Genomic DNA, 27108 nt, shown 5'->3' with positions numbered 1-27108 from the left:
GAAGGATGTAGATTTGCTTGAACGTGTACAGAGAAGAGCAACACGATTGGTGAGGGGAATGAAGGGATCCTCTTACCAAGAGAGGCTTAAGTTCTGCAAATTGCAGTGGCTGGAGACTAGGCACCTGCGCGGTGATCTGATTGAGGTCTATAAGGCCTTGAATGGGTTGAGCACGCTGAATTCTGATGGGATCCTCCCACTTGTTCAGAATACGAACCTATGGGGACATAAGTTCAAATTAAGAAAGGATAGATGTAGAATAGATGTGTGGAAATTTGCCTTTAGCCAGCGGGTGGTTAATTGCTGGAACAAACTTCCATCTGTCGTTGTGGAAGTTGATAGGTTAAATAAATTTAAGGAGGAACTGGACAGGCAATTTGAGGGTATGGTGTGATTTTTTTTTTTTTTTTTTTGGCTGATGCTGCATAAGCTCCTACACTTGCTTTCTTGCATCAAGTGCCACTACTACTACTACTACTACTACATGGTCCAGTTGGAGACACTGCTAAGGCCATCGTAAAGTGATATAAGTAGGCACCGGTAAACATGATCACTTCCATACTGGGCACCTCCGTAGCTAGGTGGGCAGGAGCAGCAGTGCACAGAACACTCTTCTTAATTAGACCAGGATGCGAGCCCGTGACCACCGAATATGGAGGATGTGGAAAGGTCAGAGAATGACCACCGCATACCCCCGGAGCAATATGGCCTTAGTTGCTAATGCTCCTAAAAACCAAATAACAAACAAACTTGCATACTTAGTAGAATCAGCTGCTTTATAGAATCAAATTAAAAAAAAAACAATTCAAATCATTAAAAGGTACTACATTTTCATCATTATCATATGTTTGGTTATTAGACTCAATTTTGAAAACCTTTTTGTGATATTTTTCTAAAGCACATTTCTGAAGGTCACTGTCATAAAACAATAAAAACAATTTGCAGTTTTTGGTTTATTGGGCTTTTCTGTTAGTGCAATCTGTTATAAACGGGTAGTAAGCTCAATCTTATTGCATTTGCAATAATATAAAAACCCACCCATTGTGGGTTTTTATGTTATTATGGTGAAATGTGTTTCCCCTTTACTGAAATCTTCAATCATATAAAAAACATAAATAAATTTTCAGAATCTTTCCCTTTATTCCTATTTTTTATTTTTAAGTTTTGTAAACTTGTTACTCTGTATCTCACTTGCACATATTGTGTTAGTTGCAATTTGTGCATGCATGTTCTTTGTTATTGATTGCTTTTCTTTTTTATTGTTTTAAATTTTACAATCCAAAAAAAAAAAAAAATGAGTGAACTGAAATATCAATTAATTAGTATGTACATATTACAGTATTAATTAAGCTATGTATGTAAGCATAAATTTATTTTTATTTTGCTAACCTGTGGAAAATATTCATCCAATTTTCAAATATCATTTAATTTTTTTAATTGTTAAGGTAATAAAGTGTAAATTTGTGCTCAATATATCTTTATTTTTATAGCCTGTGGATAATATTCCTCCTATTTTCGCTTATTAGAATTGCCATTTAATAGAATTAAAATTCAATTCACAAACGTGATCACAGTGACCGGTGCTTACTACATATCGTATAGTGAACGGTATTTTATTATGGAGAGTCCATTGTAGCGTGATTTGATCATAGAGAGAAGTAATCGTAAAGAAAAGTAATCGTAAAGAAAAGCAATCAATCAGCGGGGGTCCACTGTATTTTTAACTATTTATGTGAAACTTTGCATGATTGGGGCAGCTGCTTAATTGGGCCAGAGTGCACAAATCCCAATGTGGCCCAAATAACTGGAATCTGCTATATTAAAGTAATTCTCTTGTAAGTATAGGTGGTTGTTTTTTTTTTTTGTTTTTTTTATGTATGTATGTATACATTATTTCTGAGAGTCATCGCCATTTTAGAAACTTATCTGCATAGCATAATTTAAGATTTTTCTGCATTTTGAATTCATCTTTTTTCACCCTGGCTAAAGCCCATATAAATAATGTGATATCCCTTAAATTAGTTCATTGCTTACTCAAGGTAATGTTGCAGTTATTTATGGGGCTTATGTGTATGTGTAATGGCAAATGGATTCACTCCTTTCATGGGAGAGCCACCTCTGTAGCCAGGTGGGAAGGAGCAGCAGTGCGTAGCACACGCTTCTTGATTAGACCGCGGTTTGAGCCCGTCACCACCAAATACGAAGGATGCGGAAAGGTTAGGGAATGACCACCGCATATTCCCGGAGCAATATGGCCTTAGTTGCTAATGCTCCTAAAAACCAAATAACAAACAATAACAAACCTTTCATGGATATTAGTATGCTGGCAGTGAGGTAGTAGATGGACTGAACACTGTCATGAATAAAATTGTTATTCAAATGACATAATAATGGACAAGATATGAAGTATGGGTAAAAACAAAGTTAAGGAAGAACTTGAAGCTTGGAGTGAATAAACAAAAAAATTAGAGAAGATTTTGTTGGATTGGTTTTAGTAAATGAGAACTTATCCTGGATAATAAAACCACTGAAATTGTACTAAGACTTAAAATGTAACCATCCAACCTCAGTTGGATGGTTATATATGTTTAAACAGTGTCGTGATGAGGAATACAGAAGAGTATGCATTAGTCATGGGTCTGTTAATTACTCTATCATTGAATTACTGCCTCATCTTGTATGTAAGTATGAAACTAGAAATGTTTTTCATGCATATGGGACAGCACTCTTCTACTCTAATATCTCACAAGATCTGTCCATCCATAAGGAAGCATTTTTGAGGAATATCAAACTGATTTTCCCTGTATGTTGTTCTAGCAGATTACAGCCCATTGAACTTAACATGATTCATTCAGTGAAAGCAATATATTATAAAGCAATTCAGAAAGCAGTTACTGCTGTATAGAGGAAGGCTTGAGTTGAAACTGAATCCTGCAGCAATTGTCATTTACTGGACAAAAGCAGGGTTTATCACTGCCACTGAAATGCACATGAAGATGATGAAGATTAAGTTGTAAATTATATGACTTATTAATTACATACCTCATGCTTCCATTGTAACAAACAATGTAATAATATATTATCTGGTCTGTTAGCACCTGCTTTTACAGATACTATTGACACACTGTAAGGCATCATCAGTCACACTGTATTGACACACTGTAAGTTCATAAGGTATTCACAGAAGAATGTTTTCTGGACATTTGGTTTAAAAGCCACAGTACTAGTGTTTCTAAAACCAGACAAAAATTCTACCATTTCTGATAATTACAGCCTATCATCTTTAACCTAGTACATAAAACAACATGAATCCATAGCAGATACCCAGTGTGGCTTTAGGCGTGGCGGGTCCACTCTAGATTGTTTTTTGAGAATAGAAAACAGATACAACATACCTTTATATGATCAAAACAGCTAGTGTCTGTCTCTTTTTGACATATAAAAAGCATATGACAAGGATCTGTACAAAATTGGATTATGGGAATGTCTTCCCCTTCCTCATCAGGGACTTCTTATCGAATGGAATATTCCAGTTTACATGAGAAATCTCACCAATTCCAAATTTTTAAACCAGGAAGGTGTTCCCAAGGATCAATTCTTGGCCCCACATTATTCACAATGTGAACAGATTACCAAAGAACTTATGCCATTCGTAACTAATGCATTATGTACACACAATTTTGGCATCTTGTGCTACTTCTGTGGCAAAAGATGCTAAACGGAGGCAAATGCAGACCTAGTAAACAGAATATTGACCCAAAAAACTCCGCCCCATATTTTTTATAAAAGAGCTTTCATCCTGATACAGAATTAAAATTTTATGGACAAATATTCTCAGCTCAAATGCAGTAGTGTTACGATTACTGTTAGATCATATTAATTTCTCTAGTACACACAAAATCAACATGCATGGAAAAATGTATATATACTAAGAGCTCTGTCCATGGCCTCTTTCAGAATTAGTCATAGCAAATGATGCAAGAAAGCAAGCTTATACAGCATGCGCGGGGGGGGGGGGGTAATCCATTTCACCCGTCCATCCATTCCAATGTTGTCTAGTTCTTCCTTGAATTTATTCAAACTAACCACTTCCACAATAACAAATGAAAGCTTGTTCAGAAATAAATCACCCAATGGCTGAAGGTAAACTTCCACATATCTGTTCTGCATCCATCCTTCCAAAATTTGAATTTATGCTCCCTCATCCGTGTATTCTGAGCAAGAGGAAGAATCTCATAAACACTGAGTTTGCATAAGCCATTCAAAGCCTTAAACACCTAATTCAGAACACCTCGCAGGTGCCCAACTGTTGCAAATTGAATAACTGAAGCCTCCCATGGTAAGAGTACCACGAAAGGCTTCAGTTTTTCAATTTGCCCTTCTCTGTACCTGTTCCAACGGTATTATATCTTTCCTAAAAATTAAGCCTCCAGAAATGTATGCAGTACTCAAGATGTAGCCTAACCATTTCCTTATACCAGGGGTTGGCAACTTCTTTGATCTAATTAAAAAAGAGAGAGAATCCGAAGAGCCACACTTCAGCTCAAGCTGGGAGGGAGGGGTGGGAGAGTTTTTTAAGAAATGGAATAGAGTGGGAAGGTGTTTTATTAAAAAAATATGTTTTTTGAAATATTATTTATTAATAATATTTCTAATTAATGTGACTTTTGCTGCTGAACTTCTTGAGCGAGTCGATCCCGTAGCCTAGGTCTATACTAGTAGTATGGTCTATGAGATTAAGTGCCCGGATTGTGAGGAATGTTATGTGGGGGAGACGGGGCGATGTTTAAAAGACCATCTGGGGGAGCACATGACTGCTATTAAGACTGCTAATTATGCGAGGTCTGCTGTGGCAGAGCATTTCTGGGAGAAGCAGCATCGGATCTCCCCTGAAGACGCGGTCATTACGGACCGTGCCCATGGATTTTGGGAACGCAAGTGGCTCGAGAGCTTGTGAATCGGTTCATCCAGTCGTAATACTATTAACAGGGACAGGGGGACACGTTTACACCCCCTGTTTGATTGAGGCGGTTGTCCTCAGATGGGATGACCGGTTCTGTTTTACACGCTCCCGAGCCACTTCCGTTTTCAATGCGCGCGTGGGGAATGCCGACCATGTGTCTGATGTACCACGTGCATGAGTGCCATGGGTCTGCTACTTAAGGATGTGTCATTGCAGTAATAGTATACTGTTGAAGAAGGAGACAGCAGTCTCCGAAAGCTTCAGGTTTTATCGCTTTTAATCCAGTTTATTTTAGATAATTTTATTGCTTCGGTATATTTTTAACGTTTTATCGTAATTTATTTTATCGTAATTTATTGTAATATTTTAGTCTTCCGATAGTGTATCACATTATCTTATTATTTTTATAGTCAAAATTTTTTATTCCTTGGCTGGTGTTTGTCTTTAATTATTGCAGTATGGAATTTCCCAGCCCCATAGGCCTGTTTGAAGAAAAAAAAAATTTAAGGAGTAACCGTCATTTTGATGTGTAAGTTCAGATATGTTTATAATCACACCTCATACATTCTCAGAACTTATTTATATATTTGGGATGACTGCTAAGTTAACTGATGGACTTGCACCCTATTTAGATGCAAATCCATCAGTTTTCTTAGCAGTCATTCCAAATATATATTAGAAGGCAACAATTTTTAGTGGTCTGAAAGTCACACAGTAAACATGAGGTTTTCCCACAGACAATAATATTTTGTAATACTTATTTTAATATTTTGTAATAACACTGGTATTAAATATTGAGATCAAAGTGCTCAAAAAACCCGTTCCTCCATATTGACCAATATGGTGTCTGTAATCTTCAATTAAGGATGATGATGATTTTGTGTGTATTTGAAAATTTACAAAAAGTCTTAAAATGATAAATTTAGCATCATGGAAACATATTTTATGATAATGACAATTTTATTTTCCTCAGGAGAAGCCAAAAATGTTTGCTAAGGATGCTGAAATTAACCATCAATTAGTACAGAAAAAGCTGAGTGAAATTGTTGCAGCAAGAGGTAAAAAGGGGACTGACCGAAGTGAACAAATAGAGTTATTGATTGAATTGCAAAACATAAGTATGGCAAATAATCTGGGTCCTGCCATGGATGTCAAAATTACATTTGCCATTATTTCAGCCATTTATGATTATAATCCTAACATTGCTACGTGTATGAAGCCAGATTTATGGCAAAGGTAAGTTATTCTTGCTGTATATTAAGATGCATTAATGACTTATGCCTCAGGCTGCAAGAGAATTAGACTGCGTACAAGTTAGCGCAAATGCATCATATCAGCACACAGCTAAACTCTGAATTAGCAAATCTTTGCAAAGGCAGCATCATTTAAATTATATCTCATATTGTGAATACCTTCACAACGAGTTGCCATGATATTGCACTACTTCAAAGTAATGCAACATCATGGCAACTCATTGTGAAAATATTCACAATATGAGATATAATTTAAATGATGCCGCATTAGCATTAACTTGTACGTAGTATTTCTGTATATTTCATAATAAAGTTAATAATGGAGTTAATAATGCATACAGTTTGAAAATAACTACTTGTATCAAAAAAGACAGCTACAAAAGGGACTTTTAGTTTCCTGATAGTTCCAGAAGGATTTTTAAAAAATTAATAAACATGATAATTAAAATTTTAAGTTGATTTTGTTGAATTGAGCAGATATAACATCAGCTCCCTTACTCTTTATACAGGATAACTGCAAACCTCCTTTACAAAACTAAAATGTTATTGTGTGAATAAGTTACATGATACAAACCTGAAATTACTTCAAGTTTTTGTTGTTTTTCTTTTCTGTGTGTGTGTTCAGTCTTGTCCAATTCTTAATGTTATTAAGCCACGATGTATGTCTTCTCCCAGGCTTTCTTCTTCCTTCCATTCTCCCCTCAATAATTAGCCGTGAAATTGTGTATTTGTTGTTCCTCATCAGGTGTCCAAGATATGCTGTTTTTCTTTTCTTTATGTTCTTCAACAATTCTCGGGTTTTTCCAGTTCTCTGCAGGACACTCTCATTGATCACGCTTGCTGTCCGTGGTATCTTTAGAATTGTTCTGTATGTCCACATTTCAAATGCTTCTAGTTTTTTCGAGGTGTTAGTTTTCAGTGTCCATATCTTGGCACCATATAACATAACTGACCAAATGTAACATCTCATCATCTGGATTCTAAGGTGGAGATCCAAGTTTCTATTGCACAATGCAGGTCTCATTTTAAGAAAATACTGCCTGGCCATTTCAGTCCTTGCTTTTATTTCCATATCTGGTTCGGAGCAATATGGCCTTAGTTGCTAATGCTCCTAAAAAAAACCAAATAACAACAAATAATATCTGGTTCGTTTTTGTCATTGATACAACAGCCTACATATCTGATTTTGTCAACTCTCTTATCAGCCTTCCATTTAACATGAGGGGAGGTGTTGGCAATGCCCCATTCAGGACCACGAGCTTAGTCTTGTTGATATTAAATCCTGAGACCCATTCTTTCACTTTCCTCACTCACACGATTGAGGAGTATCTGTAAGTCCAGCATATTAGTTGTACAAAGTACAGTGTCATCTGCATAGCGAAGGATGTTAATCACTCTGCCATTGACAAATATTCCTTCATTTCTTCCATCTAGTGCTCTCTTGAAGATGACGTCCCAGCAAATGTTAAACAGGAGGTGGGGAGAGAGTACACATCCTTGTCTCACTCCACGTTCAATGTTGATGTTTTCTGTCTTTCTGCCATCAACTACAACAGATGCCATTTGGTTATAGTAGAGGTGTTTGATTATTCAGATGTCCTTTTCTTTAAGGCCGGACTCCTTGATGAGCTTGGTGTGTTGGACTCGATCAAATGCCTTTTCAAAGTCAATAAAACAAAGATGGGCATGAATCTGTTGTTCTCTGCACCTTTGCATCATGACCTGGTCACAAAATAGTGCTTCTCTTGTACACCGTCCTTCCCTAAATCCAAACTGCACATCATTCATAGACTCCTCACAATTCCTGAAAATCTGATTTTGAATTATTTTTAGGAACATTTTGAGAACTTGGCTCATCAAGCTGATTGGTCTGAAGTCTCCACAAGTCCTGGTGTTTAGTTTTTTGGGAAGAGTGATGAACGTTGATGTCAGCCTGTCCCGAGGGATATTGCCTGTGTCATAATTTCTGTTAAGTAATTCAATAAGAATGTCTGTGTTTTTGTAGTCAAGCAGTTTGACTATTTCTGCTGTGATTTCATCAAGTCCTTTGGCTTTTCTCTTCTTCATAGATTTAATTGCCCTCTCCACCTCGGATCTTAGGATGGATGACCCTACCACTGCATCGCTGTTGTCATCTAGCTCACGTTCACTGTCGGCAAAGAGATCTTTTATGTATTCAGTCCACATGTCCAGTTTTTCTGATTCTTCCACGATAATTTCACCTTTATCATTTTGGATTGAAGTTGGTTGTTTCCTTCTGTTAATTCCTGAAATCTCTTTAATCTTTTTGTGAAGATTGAAACCATGTTTTTCTTGCAGAGCTTCTATTTCTCTGCATTTTTCTGTGATCCAGCTCTCTTTAGATCCTTTAGTTTTGTTCTTAATCACTCTATTCACTTCCTTGTACCTTAGTGCATTGCAGTTCTTAAATGCTCTGTGCTTCTCCATAGATGTCATCTGTCATCCAGTCCTTCTCTTCAGACATTTTCCATAACTTAGAACTTCTAAGCTCGTTTCAGTCAGAACAGATTTAAAACTCTTCCAAAGATCTTCCATTCCCCTCTCCTCCTGCCTATGGATGCGTTGCATTCTTTCGCTAAGGCATATCTTCATTAATTGGTATGTTTCTGGATTTTTTAACTTCTCTAAGTCGACTTTTTTCTAGTAGCCTTCAATCTCAGTTTGATCTTGGTTATGATTGGATTATGATCTGAATCAATATCTGCACTGGGGTATGTCTTGGAGTATTATACACATGCATGCACATGTTTTTAATTTCACATGGTTAATGGCCCTTTACACTGAAAAATGTGAAAGCAGAATTTAAAAAGAATATTGGCACCCTCAGATGCCCTACTAAAGGGTTTTCCACAACTGGGAACACCACCACTGCGAGCTTAAAAAAAATATACAGGCCACTGTTGGATTGTAAACATTATTCTTTGTTGATATAAAGAATCAGTAGGCTGATAGTGATTGAGAGGAGGTCTGGAGAGGGAATGAACAAATATTAAAAAAGATGCATTAATATATTAAATGAATAAGCAGGACTTAGCTTCAGTCTTTACATAGTATTGAACAAACCAGACTTGTTACAAAGTACAACAATCTCGTATTATGGGGGTCCTTTGCATGTTGCCCCACTATGGCACTATGCACATTAAATAAAACACACTGCTTTAATGTATGAGGGCTGATCATTTAATTCGTGTACTGGTTCAAGATTTTGTTTACCATGTGAACTTTCCATAACTGCCACTACAAGCACTCTCCCTGATCATTGCTGAGAATTCTCTGTGTGTGCATGCCAGTACTTGTTGAGCTAATGTTGTGTGTAAAGCAGTTTTTTTCAGCCACATGTCACTGACGATTGTTTTGAAGCAACTATCATGTTGGACATATAGATTAAACAGCGATATGTGAACCGTTATTGTGTCAGGCAGTTTCCGATGCTTAACTGCATTGGAAACAGTTAGAGAGATGAATGAAGTGTATGGTAATGAGCGTCTTGGTAATGAAGTGTATGGTAATGAGCAGCCATATTCTGGTATCATTTGTCAGAATCATATCCAAATGGCCCCCTGGGCTTCCACCCATATGCCAGCAATTCGAAATCTGTAACTATTTCTCAACCTGGTCTTGGTTAGTAATATCACAAGTAGTCAACTCTGATTAATAACAAAATACTAGAAGCAACATCCCATTAGCTTTGCGGCGGAGGACGGCATCTCCACCTCCACCATGAGGAGGTATCCAGGAAACCTGCTCTGCCGTCTCCCTCCCCAGAGAAATTATAACAAAATGATAGTGATTGTTAATCATAACAGTATTAACTCTATACTGAGTTAGTAGTGGTCGTCGACCATCACAACGTTTGTATCAAGTCTCGCTTGACACTTACAATCTAACAAGTGAAATGCAGGGGAACACACAAGAGCAGACCCCCAGCACACAACACAGCATCTAACATCAAAATGGTTTTACTCTTCCACTGCTATTCACGGATAGGGCCACAATTTTGGATTTAATCTGAATTGTTCTTCCACTGAAGGCCTCCGCCCACACAGCAGGACATTGTCTCCATAAGCAGTCCTCTTACAGAGAATGTCAACGGCTCTAAGAGAGTCCTGACATATTTTATCAGCTGCCTGCTGGGCAGAGGAGGACTTCCTCCGCCAATAGTTAACACTCAAGTGCATCGGTACTCTTGGTACATGGCTTAAAGGTATGGCTCCATGGCAGAATGGCCGCAGAATTGTTCAGCCTGGCAATACTCAGCAACATGCCCACATGCCATGCATTTATAGCACTGTGTCGGTGCCAGAAGGTCACGCACCTGGTGTGATCCCAATCTATAAAGATCCTGGCTCAAGCTAATAGCACTCATCTTATAGCTCCGGAGACATGGATTACGTAATTCATACCAGTAGAACCCTTGGCCTTATTTCTAGTGACTGTTAACACTTCGGCCTTACCCTGTCTCTAGGAATTCCTCAATCAATTAGAGATGAATGAAGCGTATGGTAATGAGTTTCTTAGTAGGGTGGCCATATTCCAGTGTGACTGAACTTTTCAGTGTGAAGTGGTTTCTCCCTCAAGACAATGCCAGGCCCCATACGGCTAATATTGTGCAGGCAGTGATTCCCTGCCATAGGTGCCAGGGTTCTGCCATACCCCTCTTATTTAGCAGTCTTATCCCTGTGTGATTTCTTCCCGTTTCCACATCTGAAGAAAGCTCTGAAAGGCAAGCGTTTCACATCCGACACAACAATGCTCACAGAGCCACAACAGAAGCATTTTACAGTCTTTCGAAAAATGGCTTGCAAGAAGCATTTAATGTTTAGGTACGATGGTGGGGAAAGTGTGTAAAGTTCAAGGGAGAGTATTTCAAGAAGGAGAAATCCATAGAAGATTCAGATGATGACAATTAAGATAAAATCTTGCACCAGTTCACAAATTAAATGATCACCCCTCATAAAACTGCATTGCCTGAGATAGAGGAAAGATACCCTCAGTATTTAGTTGGTGTAATCCTTTTAAGCCAGTATATACCTCATTTGGGTTGTCATACAGATGCTTTGTTTCCAAACACTAAAATTTACAGAACTCTCTTGCTTGCTCAAAAGAGAGATTCCATTCCTTTAATTAATCTATGAGATTGGTGTCTTTTGCATCTTTTCACCAAAGTACTGCTACTAGGCTATGGTCTAACTATTGTCTTATGCAATGAAATGATCACGTATTTGTTCCTGCTGGCATAGTTCCTTTGCATTATTGACCCCGTGAGCTGCCCTAATAGCTGTCTCCCCTGCTCAGAGAACTTCATATGAAATTATATACTCAATCCTGTGTGTTTTTCATCATTAATTGCCTGAATTATGCTCCCAGATTAGTACATTAACCCAGGATTACTGCCACCTAAATGTAATACTTTTGCATTCACCAGTTCTTCAAACCAGAATAATTTATATAAAGTATTTATCTGTTCCAGCAATAAATGCAACAAATAAATGTGTGTGTGTCTTTTGAGTTTCACTAGTTTTAAAATATTTATCATCATTTTCATTATTAGGTGCTTGGATTTTATCAACAAACTTCTGGATTCCCTAATAAGTAATCCAAATATTTTAGTTGGAGAACTAATTTCAGAAGACTCAGAAGCTCTGGTATCTCCACCATATCGTGTGAGAGGTTGTGCTCTGACAGTAATCGAAAGGATGGATGAAGAATTTACAAAAATGTTACAGGTATTATTTTAAAAATAATATATGATGATAATATTTCCCAGTTTCTGAAAGTTTTTGTATCTTAAAACCTTAATATTTCTGTTTCTAAATTCCTTAGCTTTCCAACGATATGCTGTATGTCCACATTATCCCATTTATTACGTGAGAAAATTTAATTGATCACATGTTCGTATTTTTCCACTATCCTAGAAAAACTACTGCAATTTTCAGAGGTTTGAAAGCTTTCCCTCTAGTATAGAGCTAAGATGAAGCTCCTTGCAAAATTTCATTAAATTTGTTCCAGTAGAAGATAAATTAAACTGTAATAAATTTCCGTAACACTCCCCCCCCCCCCCGGATGCTGTAACAGCAAGTCCGGGGGAAAGTGTACAGGAGCACACCGTAACTAACATATACTATTCATTACTGCTATTAAAATAAATCTATGCAATAGGTACCAAGACAGCCAAATGTCTTCTTTTCTGGAAAGCCTTCTAGCAAAATCTTGAAATAAATTAAAATGCGTAAGATTTGACAGCAACAATATTTCTGTTCCTCTATAAATCTCAGGCACAACATTTCTGAGAGCCGTTCTAAACTGCTCGTAAATTGAACACTCATACAACACGTTTCCAGTGCATGACAAGAACAGTGAGGATCTGATTCTAAACCTAATTCGCAAAGAGCTTGATAACAGCCTGTTAAAGAGCTTGTTATCAAGAAAGATGTTTCCATACTAATATGAAACCATTCATTCAATTTATTATTAAAATTGAACTTAACACTAGGTATAAATAACCTGGTTACAGCACCAGTATCACTGCAATTCCAGTGTTCTTGCCAGTTCTCAACTAATTACACATAATTTGTTTATTTGCCAATTTTCTGTCAATCGTCTTTTCTTAATCTCGTATCTTTTGTTAATTTCGTATCAATTGGTTAAACCCAAAAATGAAATCTGCATATCTTTTCTAGTAAAATAACTAAAAGCTCTCTAAGTAACACACATCAAGAGGAAGAACTCCCGCAATAACTTGCAGGATGTTCATAGACACTGTTTTACGCACTCTCGGAATAGTAAGTAACATAGATCTTTGCAGTGAATCAATTTTATTTTTAAATTTAACAGTACTAGTATGTTTGAACCAGACAGATGCTGTGTCGCTCACAATTGGTAAAAATATTACCTTATAATATAAGTTAAGCACTCTTTTTCCTAGCCCCCATTCCTTTCTGATAATCCTAACAATTGAAACAGTAAAGTTTTTAATTTTACTACTTAAGTGTTCAATATGAGCAGTGAATGTGAAGTTAGCGTCATTTAGGAAGTGACGTCATTTGCGTAATTTCTGTAACGCTTTTCGCATGACAGTTTTTTTCATTACAGAATTTTTGGAGTAATGCCAGTAAAAATGTTTATAGCATCAAAAATGTTTAGAACACAATACCAGCCTCCTGACTTTTGTTTTTATTCTGAAAATAAAACTGTTTTATGTAGTCTAGCCTTGCACCAGCTGTTACTATTCTGTGACTTTTACACAGTGATCACTTAATGCTTACTCCACTTTACAATAGGTTTAGAATAGAAGGGAATTCAAAATAGTAGCAGCACAGAATGTCTAAATTTTTAAAATGATATATGTGCTTTCTTACTGAAGATCTAATTAAGTTAAAGGAAAAACACCATTTGATTAAGTTAATTTTATGTTGAATTTATTGAAATAGTAATAGTAGTACAGAAAACTAACAGTAAATTGCTCAACCTAGTACAATCTTTTAATCAAACTGACAACTTTTAATATGCATATATTAATTTCTGGATTTACTCTGAATCCTCTCATAGGGCTAAGATTACCTGCACTAAACGTTAGCATAGGCAGGTTGCATCAAGCAGCACCAATAATCAAGCTCTTTCCTAACCATGGCCCGATAATTGGATTCTACACAATCTGAAAGCGTAGCCTATAAAATTTTGTAGTTTTCATTCTTTAGTTAATACTAGGTTGGATAGTTGACTGTCCAACTATCTATGCTGCTATTATTATCTAAACTTAATTACACAACATAAAATCATTTTATCTTAACATTACTTTTGTTGTTACTTTTTTGTTAGTTGATTAGCTTATCTTTTTCTCTTTTTCTCCATTACTTGTCTAAATGGAATGCAGTCACTTATTAGATGCCGCTTATTATATGCTGTCTATTAGATGCCGTTTTGAATTTGAAACTTTTATTCATTAGGATTTTCATAGCTTATCACCTTTCTGCATGAAATTTCTTATCTTGTATTTGTATCTATTTTCTTCACCAGTGTAATTAAAGACAACTTTTCTTTTCTTTTTTTTCTTTTTTTTTTTATCTACAAGTATGTTTTTTCATTTAGGTTTATCTATATTGCTTCAAAAGGTATCAAGTAAAAGACATTGCTTTTCAGGCCATTCTTGTAAATACCAATATAATATGTATTAAGGCAATTCAAATTAGCAACTGAAAAATTTATAAAGATGCGTTTTATTTATTTTATTATAAGGTGCATTTTCATTAAGAAAAGATAATCAGATGGACTTTATTTTGTTATGTATCACACTTAAATACTAAAGCGTTTAGGGCATAAGCCTCAAGCTATGGAGGAGTCTAGACTATGTATAAATGTAGTGCAAGCGCATCAGAAATACATAGCTATATCTGAATAAATCAGAATATTTATAAGGTGGCATCGTTTTAAGTTATATCTCATATTGTGAATACCTTCACAACGAGTTGGCCATGATATTGCACTACTTCAAATAAGTAACGCTTCACCTAAGGAGAAGACTAATGTTGCTTATTCTCAGATGGATACCACCACCCAGACGGCACCGTTTCAGGGCTATTTGGCCCTTCTTCGGTGGGTGGGTGGGTAGGTACATGAGTGATGCAATGATGGCAAAACAGTTATGAAGTATAACTCCACAATATGAGAGATGCCTGATGGTGTATCATGTGTTTAGACTCTAAAGCATTTAGAGTCTAAACACATGATACGCATTTCATATCAGTTTAGGGCATAAGCCTCAAGCTATGGAGGAGTCTAGACTATGTATAAATGTAGTGCAAGCGCATCAGAAATACATAGCTATATCTGAATAAATCAGAATATTAGTAAAGCGGCATCGTTTTAAGTTATATCTCATATTGTGAATACCTTCACAATGAGTTGCCATGATATTGCACTACTTCGAATAAGTAACGCTTCACCTAAGGAGAAGACTAATGTTACTTATTCTCAGAAGAAGGGCCAAATAGCCCTGAAACGGTGCCGTCTGGGTGGTGGTATCCATCTGAGAATAAGTAACATTAGTCTTCTCCTTAGGTGAAGTGTTACTTATTCGAAGTATTTATTTATTTATTTTTTTTTAGAACCTATAGTACTTAGTACCGTGCATGGGTTGAAAAGATGAAAGATATTTGTTGACATTAGACTTGAACTTCTGTAGATTTAATTTTCAGGAAATACATATGAAGGACCATTGTTTTAGAAAACAGAAGTTGAATGAATAAATGAGGAAGGAGAAAAGTTAGTTCTGTGAATTTGAAGTTGGGCAGTAAAAGGATGTTCACTGGTTACATCACGTGTTCGGACTGCTTTAAAAGAGAGAGTGGGAATTATAGAAGCTAATTCAGAAGAACAGTGCCCATGGAAGTATCCAGCAATAGAAAAGACATGCGGCAGAAACAGAACGTCTAAGAGACAGAGTCGAGAGGCTCTGTTAGAGATGACTCATTATTTAACCTAACTGCCCTCTTCTGAATGGAATCTAGAAGCCTGCAAGAGGTATTGGGGACACCGCCCCAGATATGGGAACAATATTCCATGATAAGGTGGATTTGTAATTTGCACAGAGTGAACAGCTGTTTGGAAGAAAAGAGCTTGGTTTTCTCTTTTCGCCGAGAGCGAAAGAGAACCAGAATGTGGCAACATGTCTTTGACAAAAGCGGCCTCTGTAGCTGAGTGGTCAGAAGCGGCAGTGCAGTAGCACATGCTCTTTGAGTAGACCAGGGTTCAAGCCCCTGACTGCTAAATACGGTTGATCTGCCAACCCGCACTGGACCAGCGTGGCAGATTATGGTCCATTTCTCTCAGCATGAATTGTTGAGGAGGCTTCCATCCTGCAGTGGGTTGATAATGGCTGCAGTTAACTTTAACTCGAGAAGTTGAAGCTGTTCAGCAGGGCAAAGTTTCTCAAACTGGAAGGTGGAAAGTAATGTCTATTATCAGCAAAACTATGGATAGGATTTCCGGTCAATGGAAGAAGGCCATTAATATACAAGAGGAAATGAGTGGGAGAAAGAACTGAACCTTGGGGTACACCATGATTAGTAGAGAAGTAAGAAAACAGAGAGCCGTCTACCATCACCCAGAGTGAACAGTCAGAGAGAAAACTGGATACCCAATTACAAAGTTCACATACCATAGGATGGAAGCTATTTAGAAGAACTTTATGCCAAACATGATCAAAACCCTTTGAAATGTCAAGAGCAATGGCTTGAGTTTCACCAAAAACTTTTCCATTGAATTTGTCCATAGATCTTCTTCTTCAAGAGGAGTGTTTCTATTTACAATGGGTTTCCTCAACCTACAAGTTATTTTTGGGAGGAATTTTTTCCCGCCATAAAGTGCGGTTCAAGGTGTCTTGATCAGTTAAACCTCGGGCTGTCATGCACTCCCGTTCTCCATCCATCCATGTCCTCCTAGGTCTTCCTCTTCTCCTTCCAGGAGGTATCCATTTCAGGATAGCCTTTAGATATCTAGTTGCTTGCATCCATTTTACATGTCCATACCATGTGAAATGCTTTTCTTTGATAGTGTCAATATTCTTTTTTCACTTCCGTTTTCTCTCTTATGTCTTCACTCCGTTTTCTGTCTCTTCTAGAAGTTCTTGCTGAAGTTCTTGCATAGATGTACATAAGCCAGAATATCACCAGTGAACAACAGACAGAATCCATGCTAGTGATCGTTGACCAGATGAAAGATTTCCAGATAGTTTAAGAGTTGACAGTTAATTTATTTCTCCATTACTTTGAAAAGAGTAGAAGTAATCGTAATTGGATGGAAGGGATTTGTCACCCCTTTTTAGGAACTGGCTGGATATGAGAAAATTTCCAAGCAGAAGCAAAAACACCTTTGAAATAAGAAAGCGAAGCAAGACAACACAAAACAGGAGTAAGTTCACGGGCACAGGCTTTGAAAACAAGTGGAGAAATACCGTCAGGACCTGGAGCTTTCGTAGCATCAGATTCATCAAAATTCTTCTGACAGAAAACCACAGGATTCATTGAATGGAGTGTACTGGGAACGGTTTGAGGTGATTTACCAAGATCATCAATACATGAATTGGGGGAAAAAAAGGTTGCTAGCAGGTCAGCTTTATCTTTGGCTGATGTGGTAACAGAACCATCTGGTTTTGAAAGAGGCAGGAACAGAGATGGGCAAAAATTACAGCCAACTTTGGAAAGACCAGAATTCTCGGCTATCATTTGGACAAGAAGCAAGTTTTCTACTCTTAGCCTGTTCGAAATCTAGTTTGGACTGATTAATAACTGCTTTACAAAGTATAAATAATACTTAATTTTTATTACGCTTATAAAAACGTAATGCTGGAAATATTTTATAATGAAAATTCAGTACTTTTATACGATTTCAGAGAATATAGGCTTAGGGGTTCGCGAGTCAAAAAAGGTTAGGAACCGCTGAAGTAGATCATTAGTTCACTTTTTGTGAGTGAAACTGAACATCTATTTCTCCACTTCAAGTTTATTACGCTAAAAATCCTTTCTGAATTTGCTGAAGTCCCTGGCACTAAAAAAAACATACGAAATGACTTTGAAAATATTTGAAAGCTTTTTTGAATTTGAGAAATTTGAATTTTTTACTTCAAAATTAAATGCCATTGACTCGAAGCACTGGAACAAGTTTTAAATTTTTCAGAGGTTGACACAGTTTCATAATTTGTTTTCAGTACTAAAACCTCATCAAATAAATCATTTATATCCAACTTTAGTTTTTATATTAATTTTAAATATTCTGCTACTTCAACAAATGAGTCATAGTTAGGACAACCATTTTTAAAGCTTAATTTGCTGAGTTTCAAAAAAGGGTATTTTCATTATAATTAAATTTCTTTCCTAAATATTTCAGTGCAGCATTATAAAATGGTTTGAAATCATTTATTACTGTGCTTTTAACTATAGAGTCTAATTTCTGAAAATGCTGATGAACTTGATACCAAAATATTCTTGATCAAGATGATTCTTCAGTGAATTTTTTAGATCATTTATTATATAAAAAATATCACTGGCACTCGTTTCATTCTTTTCAAGCTCTTTTAATTGCTTTGGAAATTATTTCACCTCCTATGCCTGTACGGAAATCCTCCACTATCATTACGGAGCACAGGCATTGAAAAATGAAAATAAAGGACAAGGACAGTTTGACTAAAATAAAGGATTGTCCTTTGAAATAAAGGACGTCTGGCAATCCTAATTGTGCGGCAGTTTTAGATAGATTGGGAAGTCTTGTGATTTTTCTTCTTATTTCTGGTTCTTACTTTGCGGATATTCTCTCATATATTAGGCTGCAGTTTTAGCTGCAGACCATTTATATTTACTGTTGTTTTCCATAACATTGGAACTTGCACTATATCTGTCTCTTATATTATACACTTTTATAATTTGTTTAAGTTTTTAAGATGTGCATGTGAACTTCCTCCATGGTGACATTTGATTTGTTTAAAATCTACGATATAATATTCTCCAAGGAGACTATAATTTCTCGAATATTATGGTAAAACAATTAGATGACTTGTTTAACCATAAAAATGTATGTGCACATGGACTTCCTCTGTCATTTGATTCATTTGGAGAATATTATATGACATATTATTATGTTATTTCATATTTTCTATATTGCATCATATATTACAATTTGGACTGCAGGTATTATGTTATGTTATTCGACCTTTTTTTTTCGTAATGCTTTTTTGTAACACAAAAATTCAACTACCCCACTAAAGATATTTTTAATGTCAATATTATAAATTGTTTTTGCTATTGAGCTATGATTCCGGAAAGTGCTAAATGAACCCAAGGTTCAGTCCCAGAAGGGTTCTTGCAGCTGTGGATATCATATCATTGTCACCTCTCTCTCTTTCTCTCTGCTAGGCTGAAATTAAAAAATATTACTTTGCATCAAACAGCAGAAACTTCTTAAGTACTTATTTTATAACTTAGCTGAACCAGTTTGCCTCAGATGCAAGATGAATAGTATGTTTCTAGCAACTTCAGCTTTTTCTCCTGCAAATCAGGAAACCAACAGAATGGAGAGATGGATTATCTCAGATTTTATTACATATAGTATGTGAAATATGCAGTCATTTCAAAGAAATCAGCCTTAAGAATAAATTAGTTTGCTACACTGAGTCAAATTGCTCCATATGATTATACATGATTTTTGGTATTGTGAGAAGCAGTAGTAAGACTCAGCACCATTTGAACTCTCTATCTCATTCTTTAAGTAGTGTGGTGCACCAGTAAAATGCCAAAAAGGAATTAAATACTACTTTTCCCTGCATTTTTAATTATTTCTTATTAAAATAAAAACAGATTTATCCAAATGCAGGTCCTCTGTAACAGTGCAGTTATTTCACCACTTTTCGCTCATTTGGAGAGGTCTGGATTTGAATCCTGTCAGAGACGGGAGGAATCCGTAAAGGTCTTCCATCATGGCCATAGTTAGCTGATCTTAATCGAAGTGGGGGGGTTGTAACTTATTTGGAGTTTTTCCTGCTGTACAACATGCAAAGACGGCCCATGATTTTACACTGACTTGATATACATTGCAGTATGGCCTTAGATGCTAAGGCCATTATTTAGATATTTTTAAGAAATTACGGTAAGTACGTGAAACGTTTAACCGCAAACAGCATAATGATACTACTATTCTGTTTAGTTTTTAAGAGACAATAAAAATATTTTTAAGTTTGTAGTATTCACATTTTAATTTTATCATTACAGGGATGTGATGCTCATTCTCCTGAATATGTTGAAAGGCTGAAAGATGAAAAGACTGCTTGTAATATAATTGAACGATTACAAGATTATATAGAAGAAAGAGGCACACCCTCAGAATTATGTAAAATCTATCTCAGAAGGATAGAACATATTTATTATAAGGTAAGAAATTTAGAGATCTTGCACGCACTCCCTTAGAATTACTCGGTATATGCCATCAGCTCCAGGAGCCTTGTTTGCCTTTAGGCCCAGATTTTTCTAATAAGCAGTTGTCAGTCTGTAATTTCAAAATCACTGATTTCATACGGCTTATTCTCACTCAGCAGGAAGGGCCTTTCAACACCAGCTGTGTTATCTGAGACTTTTCTACACCCAGTACATAAGAGTCTGATCTGATTAATTTTCTTAATGGTATGTATGCATTCATGACTTTCGCGATTTTTGCTTTAAAGGTATTCCATAATTCTAATGTATTCACCGTCTCTCTCCTCTCCTCTCCTACTACAACATCTTCCAACTAACAACTGTGTAATCACTTCTTACCAATGGTTCCTGTACTTTAAGCCCTGTGATGTCATCTGATTCATGAGTAACAATGAGGTAAAGAATTTTCTTAACACTAATATTTTCTCTAAAATGCTGGTACATGTGTTCCTAAAAATCTCTGTGTTATGGTATTTCACGCATTAAAAACAGCAGGGCTTATGGGAAAAATAGGGATAAGAACAATGCACTCAAAAAATATGTTCAGTCCGGTAAGTAAAACACTAAAAAAAGTTAGAAGCCCAATAAAATTGCTAATACAGGTTTAAACGTCTTAAATTTCTAATAAATGAATAAATATTACAGTAAATACAGCACTTTACCTGGACAAGATACCTTGTATTGGTCGGATACTGTGTATGCTTATGTACATAGCTTAATTAATACTATAGTATATGCATACTAATTGACATTTCTATTCACTGACCTTTTTATTGGCACCTCCGTAGCCAGGTGGGAAGCAGCAGCAGTGCGTAGCACACACTTCTTGATTGACCGGGGTTCGAGCCCGTCACCTAAGCAAACCCTTAGCCATAATTATGAGAGCATCCTTGGACCCAGGGGAGGTTCCCACGGACTGGAGATGTACAAATGTATCCCCAATTCACAAAGGGAGATCGAAGGGTGACACGAGTAAATACAGACCAGTTAGTTTAACTTCTGTTCCGGGTAAAATAATGGAGTCACTGGTTAAAGATGCATTGCAGGATCATCTAGACAAGACTGCAGCAATAATTCAGACACAGCATGGGTTTGTTAAGGGAAAGTCTTGTCTGACAAATTTGATAGGATATTATGATGTGGTTACAAAGGAACTGGATGTGAAAAATAATTTTGATATCATATATTTGGATTTCAGGAAAGCTTTTGACACTGTTGCGCATGGAAGACTATTGTACAAATTGGAGCAGAATGGTATTAAGGGTAAGTTGCTACAATGGATAAAAGGATGGTTAAGTGCTAGAAGACAGAGGGTAGTAATCAATGGGTGCTGCTCTTCTTGGACTAATGGTTATTAGTGGAGTCCCACAGGGTTCGGTGTTCAGTCCACTGTTGTTTTGTATATTTATCAATGATATTGATGAAGGTATATCAGGCTTAATGTCGAAGTTTGCAGATGATACAAAGGTTGGCAGGGTTGTTAATGACAGTAATGGCAGTGTGCTACTGCAACAGGATCTAGATAATTTGGGCAGATGGGCTAAGAAGTGGCAACTGAAGTTTAACCTTGACAAATGCAAAGTACTACATATGGGTAGAAGTAACCCCAGAGAAACGTACCAACTGTGTGGTACTACACTTAAGGTGGTAGAAAATGAAAAAGACCTGGGAGTAATTGTGCAGGCAGATATGAAGTTTTCTGAGCAATGCAGACAGGCTGCCAGGGCAGGTCATGGGGTTTTGTCAATGATATATAGGAATTTTGCTAGCAGGGAAAAGGAGGTGATTATCCCTCTGTATAAGGCAATGGTCAGGCCACGGCTTGAGTACTGCGTACAGGTCTGGAGGCCTCATTTTAGGAAGGATGTAGATTTACTTGAGCGTGTACAGAGAAGGGCAACAAGATTGGTGAGGGGAATGAAGGGATCCTCTTACCAAGAGAGGCTTAAGTTCTGCAAATTGCAGTGGCTGGAGACTAGGCACCTGCGTGGTGATCTGTTGAGGTATATAAGGCCTTGAATGGGTTGAGCACGCTGAATTCTGATGAGATCCTTCCACTTGTTCAGATTACGAACTAAGGGGACATAAATGCAAATTAAGAAAGGACAGATGTAAAATAGATGTGCGGAAATTTTCCTTTAGCCAGCGGGTGGTTAATTACTGGTTCAAACTTCCATCTGTCGTTGTGGAAGTTGATAGGTTGAATAAATTTAAGGAGGAACTGGACAGGCATTTGGAGGAATGGTGTGTTTTTTTTTTTTTTTTGTGGCTGATGCTGCATAAGCTCATACATTTGTTTTCTTGCATCACATGCCACTACTACTACTACCACCACCAAATGTGGAGGATGCGGAAGGGTCAGGGAATGACCACCGCATATCCCGGAGCAATATGGCCTTAGTTGCTAATGCTCCTAAAAACCAAATAACAAACAAAACCATTTTATTGATTTATTTTTTTTTTTGGATTGTAAATTTAAAACAGTAAAAAAGATAAGCAATCATTAACATTGAACATGGCATGCACAAATTGCACAAGTGAGATATGGAATAACAGCTTACAAAGCTAAAAAATTAGGAATGAAAAGAAGGTTCCATGAACGGGGAAACACATTTCACCATAATAACATAAAAACCCATGAATTACAGCTATCGGTATTAACGCAAATGCAGTAAGAACATTTACTAACCATTTATGATAGATTGCACTAATAGAAAAACTCGATAAACTGAAAAATGCAAATTGTTTTATGGTAATGACCTCCAGAAATGTACTCCTGTGCTCATACTATCACACCTCACGAAATTTCTGTTCGAACAGAAAAATGTGAGCTCCTGAAAACATGAGTTGGCCTACAATTTCACCTGTTATCTTGTGAATACAGTGAATGGCAACATCGTGTCTCCGACCAATACAACTACAGTAAATGGAAAATATAGCACTCACACATTTGACATTTTTTAAGCTTCGTAAACTTGTATTTATTGCTGTGCAGGTATGTTCATCTTGGTGCCGGATTTTGCATTCACCTGGTGTTACTCACAGATGAAATTGTGCACGAGCCAGTGTTGTACTCGCATTGTTCCTTAATATAACAGTTGCATTGGAACAAATTTTCTTTGCTAAAATGCACGTTATAGCAGAACTTACTATAATAATCATATAGTTTATTTAAAAATTTTGTTCCCCATGGTGAGTTTCCCATCCCACTTATTGCATGACGTTACCCATAATAAGCCATTTGTACTTGCTTGCCCATTCCATCTTCATGTAAAGAATTTCACCATGCTTTTCTCAATCTTCTAGTGTGTAGATTACTTCCATTCTCATTCTGTTCTGATAAGAAGCATAACCTTGCCACCCCTGCTATCTTTCCAAAATACATTATGCATACCATAGTGAAATTTGTTATCCTCAATTTCTGTGTGACACCACATTTCTGTTAGTTTTCTTTTCTTTTCTGTTTTTTTTTTTATGTAAACCCCAAACACGAGAGATATTGGAACCTATAGTACTTAGTACCGTGCTTGGGTTGGAGGTTGAGAAGATGAAAGAAGATATTTGTTAACATTAGACTTGAATTTCTGTAGACTGTAATTTTCAGGAAATATGTATGAAGGAAGGTTGTTCCAGAAAACGGCAGTTGAATGAATAAATGAGGAAGATGAAAAGTTGGTTCTGTGAGTTTGAAGTTGGACAGTAAATGGATGTTGGCTGGTAGCCGCACGGGTTCGGACTGTTTTGAAAGTGAGAGCGGGAATTATAGAAGCCAATTCAGAAGAACATTGCCCATGGAAGTATCTGTAGAATAGGCATGCAGCAGAAACAGTACGCCTATGAGACAGCGAGTGTAGAGACTCTGTTAGAGATGAATCATTAATTAGCCTAACTGCCCTCTTCTGAACGGAATCAAGAAGCCTGAGAGAGGTTTTGGGGGAACCACCCCAGATGTGGGAACAATATTCCATAGTAGGGCGGATTTGCGATTTGTACAGAGTGAACAGCTGTTTGGAAGAAAGTTAAGACAAGAGCAAAAGAGAAAATCAAGTTTTTTAGATGCGGAGGAAGCAGTATTTGTAATGTGCTTGTGCCAAGAGAGAGTAGAAGTCGGGGTAATCTCCAAAAGAGATATATCATTTTGCCTAGAAATCAGAGTGTCACCAAAGATAAGCATAGGAGCAGAAGGATCCTTTTTTGTGAGATATAAGACAAGACTGAGTTTTAGAAGGATTGAAATCAACTAAGTTGTCTTTGCCGCACTGAAGAATTACCTGGAGATTGGCATTTAAGGAATTGGTAGCAGATTTTCGAGAAGTTGAAGCTGATTGAGCAGAACAAGGTTTCTCAAAATGGAAAGTGGAATGCAATGTGCTATCATCGGCAAAACTATGGATAGGATTTCCAGTCAATGGAAGAAGGTCATTAATATACAAGAAGAAAAGAGTGGGGGAAAGAACTGAACCTTGGGGAACACCGGCATTAGTGGAAAGTTAGAAGACAGAGAGCCATCTACCATCACCCTCAGTGAGCGATCAGAGAGAAAACTGGATAACTAATTACAAAAATCAGTTTGCAAACCATAAGATGGAAGCTTGTTTAGAAGACCTTTATGCCAAACACGATCGAAAACCTTTGAGATGTCAAGAGCAACTGCTTGTGTTTCACCGAACTTTTCCATTGAATTAGTCCATAAATGGGTAACATAAGCCAGAATATCACCAGTGGATCGACACTGACGGAATCCATACTGGTCATCATTGATAAGACGGAAGGTTTCTAGATAGTTTAAGAGTTGGCCGTTAATTGATTTCTCGATTACTTTAGAAAGAGTAGAGGTAATTGGATGGGAGGGATTTGTTACCCTTTTTAGGAATTGGCTGGATATGAGCAAATTTCCAAGCAGAAGGAAAAAGACCTTTGGAATAAGAAAGTGAAAAAGGCGGCAAAGAACAGGAGTAAGTTCAGGAGCACAGGTTTTGAGAACAAGTAGAGAAATACCATCGGGACCTGGAGCTTTCATAGCATCAAGAGTCGTCAAAATCCTTCTGGCATCCTTTTGACGGAAGACTACAGGAGGCATTGAACGGACCGTGTTGGGAATGGTGGGAGGTGTTTTACCAAGCCCATTAATACATGAGTTAGAAGAAAAATGGGATGCTCGCAGGTCAGCTTTATCCTTGGCCGAAATGACAACAGAACCATCTGGTTTGGACAGAGGTGGGCAAAATTTGCAGCCAGTAGCTTTGGCAAGAGACTATGTTGTTGTTGTTTTGGTTTTTAGGAGCATTAGCAACTAAGGCCATATTGCTCCAGGATATGTGGTGGTCATTCCCTGTCTTTTCCGCATTCTCCGTATTTGGTGGTGATGGGCGCGAACCCCGGTCTAATCAAGAAGCATGTGATACGCACTACTGCTCCTTCCCACCTGGCTACGGAGGCGCCTGGCAAGAGACCAGAATGCTTGGCTACCATTAGGGCAAGACACAAATTTTCTACTCTTAGCCTGTTGAAACCCTAGTTTGGACTGATTAATAACTGCTTTACAATTGTTGCAAGTTTTGGTGTAGGCAGAAAATGAAACTGAAGAATTAGAAACAAGCCAATTACAGTATCCAACATTCTTCTCTTGAACAGCCTTAGCACATTTATTGGAAAACCAAGGTTTAGATAAAGGACAAGATTTTAAAGTGGAGTGTGAGATAAAGGATTCCATTCCTACAAGAATAATTTCGCTGACACGATCTGAGCAAACGTTGACATCAAAAGTTTTGAAACAATAATCCGACCAAGGAACAGAAGAAAAGAAATCTCCCATTTTGCATTCTTGTAATGCCATACAATACGAGGTTGGGAATAGCCATGAAATAAAGGCTCCACTGGAGAAGAGACAATCACCAAGTTGTGATCTGAGGTGCCTAAAGGACTTGTAATGTTGACCGTGTACTTAGAGGGGTTGTTTGTGAGAAAAAGATCAAGTGTGTTGGCTGTATGGTTAGGATTGTCTGGTATTCTTGTAGGTAAATGAACAATCTATACAAGGTCGTTAGTAATTGCAAAAACCTCAGCATCTCAACTAGCTCGGTCGGTGTGACTAGAAAATGGACGCCAGCTGGAGTTGTGAACATTGAAATCACCAAGGAAAATTACCTCACTGTTAGGAAAGTTGGACTGGAGAAAGTCAAGTTGCAAAGAGAGGGGTCAAAGAGCTCCAAGTGATTAGTGGAATTGGGAGAACGGTAGAGACAACAGATGAATTTGACACAATGAGGTACAGAGATTTTAAGCCAGAGGAGATTCGAAATTACCAAGTCTCTGACAGGGAATATCATAACGGACATATGCACAAGTACCACCTTTGAGGTGAAAGGAATCATACAGTGAATAATTTGGGCAACTGAGATGAGCAGTAGTTGAATCAACCAATAACTAAGATTCTGTCAGAAAAAGTACATGGGGTTTGGCAGACTGCAAGTGGAAATGGACATCATTGAGATTAGAATTGAGACCATGTATATTTGTGAAATGAATTGCAAAGCGTTTGGGAGGGTTAGATCTTTTCACAGATAAGCTTACTCTATTAGTTTGACAATTCATGGTGTATTCAATAGTAAGAAAAATTTTGGGGGGGGACATGCTATATGAAGTTATGAAATTTTTGGATTTGGTGCACACGTGGTAAGAATATACCCAGATCCTTGACATAACGTGGCCTCAACAATGTCCCCCCACATACACGCTACTCGGACTCCCTCCAGTCACTATCTGGCTGAGTAGAGGTAGCAAGATTATACACTAGCTGATCTGGAAGCCTCCTAGAGAGTTACCAATAGGTTCAGTCCGGTGTACTAACTAGCAGCTGGCCTGCGTACACTGTTTTAGAGCTGTACCCTCGAAATGTAAAGAAGATTGGATC

General features: G+C 37.2%; 1 protein-coding gene across 1 annotated transcript in view; it reads left to right on the top strand.

Annotated features, from left to right (window-relative positions):
* Positions 1–27108, top strand: part of eIF3c (eukaryotic translation initiation factor 3 subunit c) — a 210768-nt gene that overhangs the window by 91094 nt on the left and 92566 nt on the right. The window contains exons 10-12 of the mRNA XM_090369631.1: positions 5937–6199; positions 11789–11963; positions 19995–20153. Coding sequence (XP_090225757.1) covers positions 5937–6199; positions 11789–11963; positions 19995–20153 — 597 coding nt within the window. The remainder of the gene's footprint in view (positions 1–5936; positions 6200–11788; positions 11964–19994; positions 20154–27108) is intronic.

Source organism: Mastigoproctus giganteus, chromosome 3 (genome assembly GCF_048544385.1).
Source record: "Mastigoproctus giganteus isolate SK-2022 chromosome 3, ASM4854438v1, whole genome shotgun sequence".
NCBI classification, from domain to species: domain Eukaryota; kingdom Metazoa; phylum Arthropoda; class Arachnida; order Uropygi; family Thelyphonidae; genus Mastigoproctus; species Mastigoproctus giganteus.
Note: the sequence above shows the minus strand (reverse complement) of the source record. Positions and strands in the feature narration are given on the sequence as shown.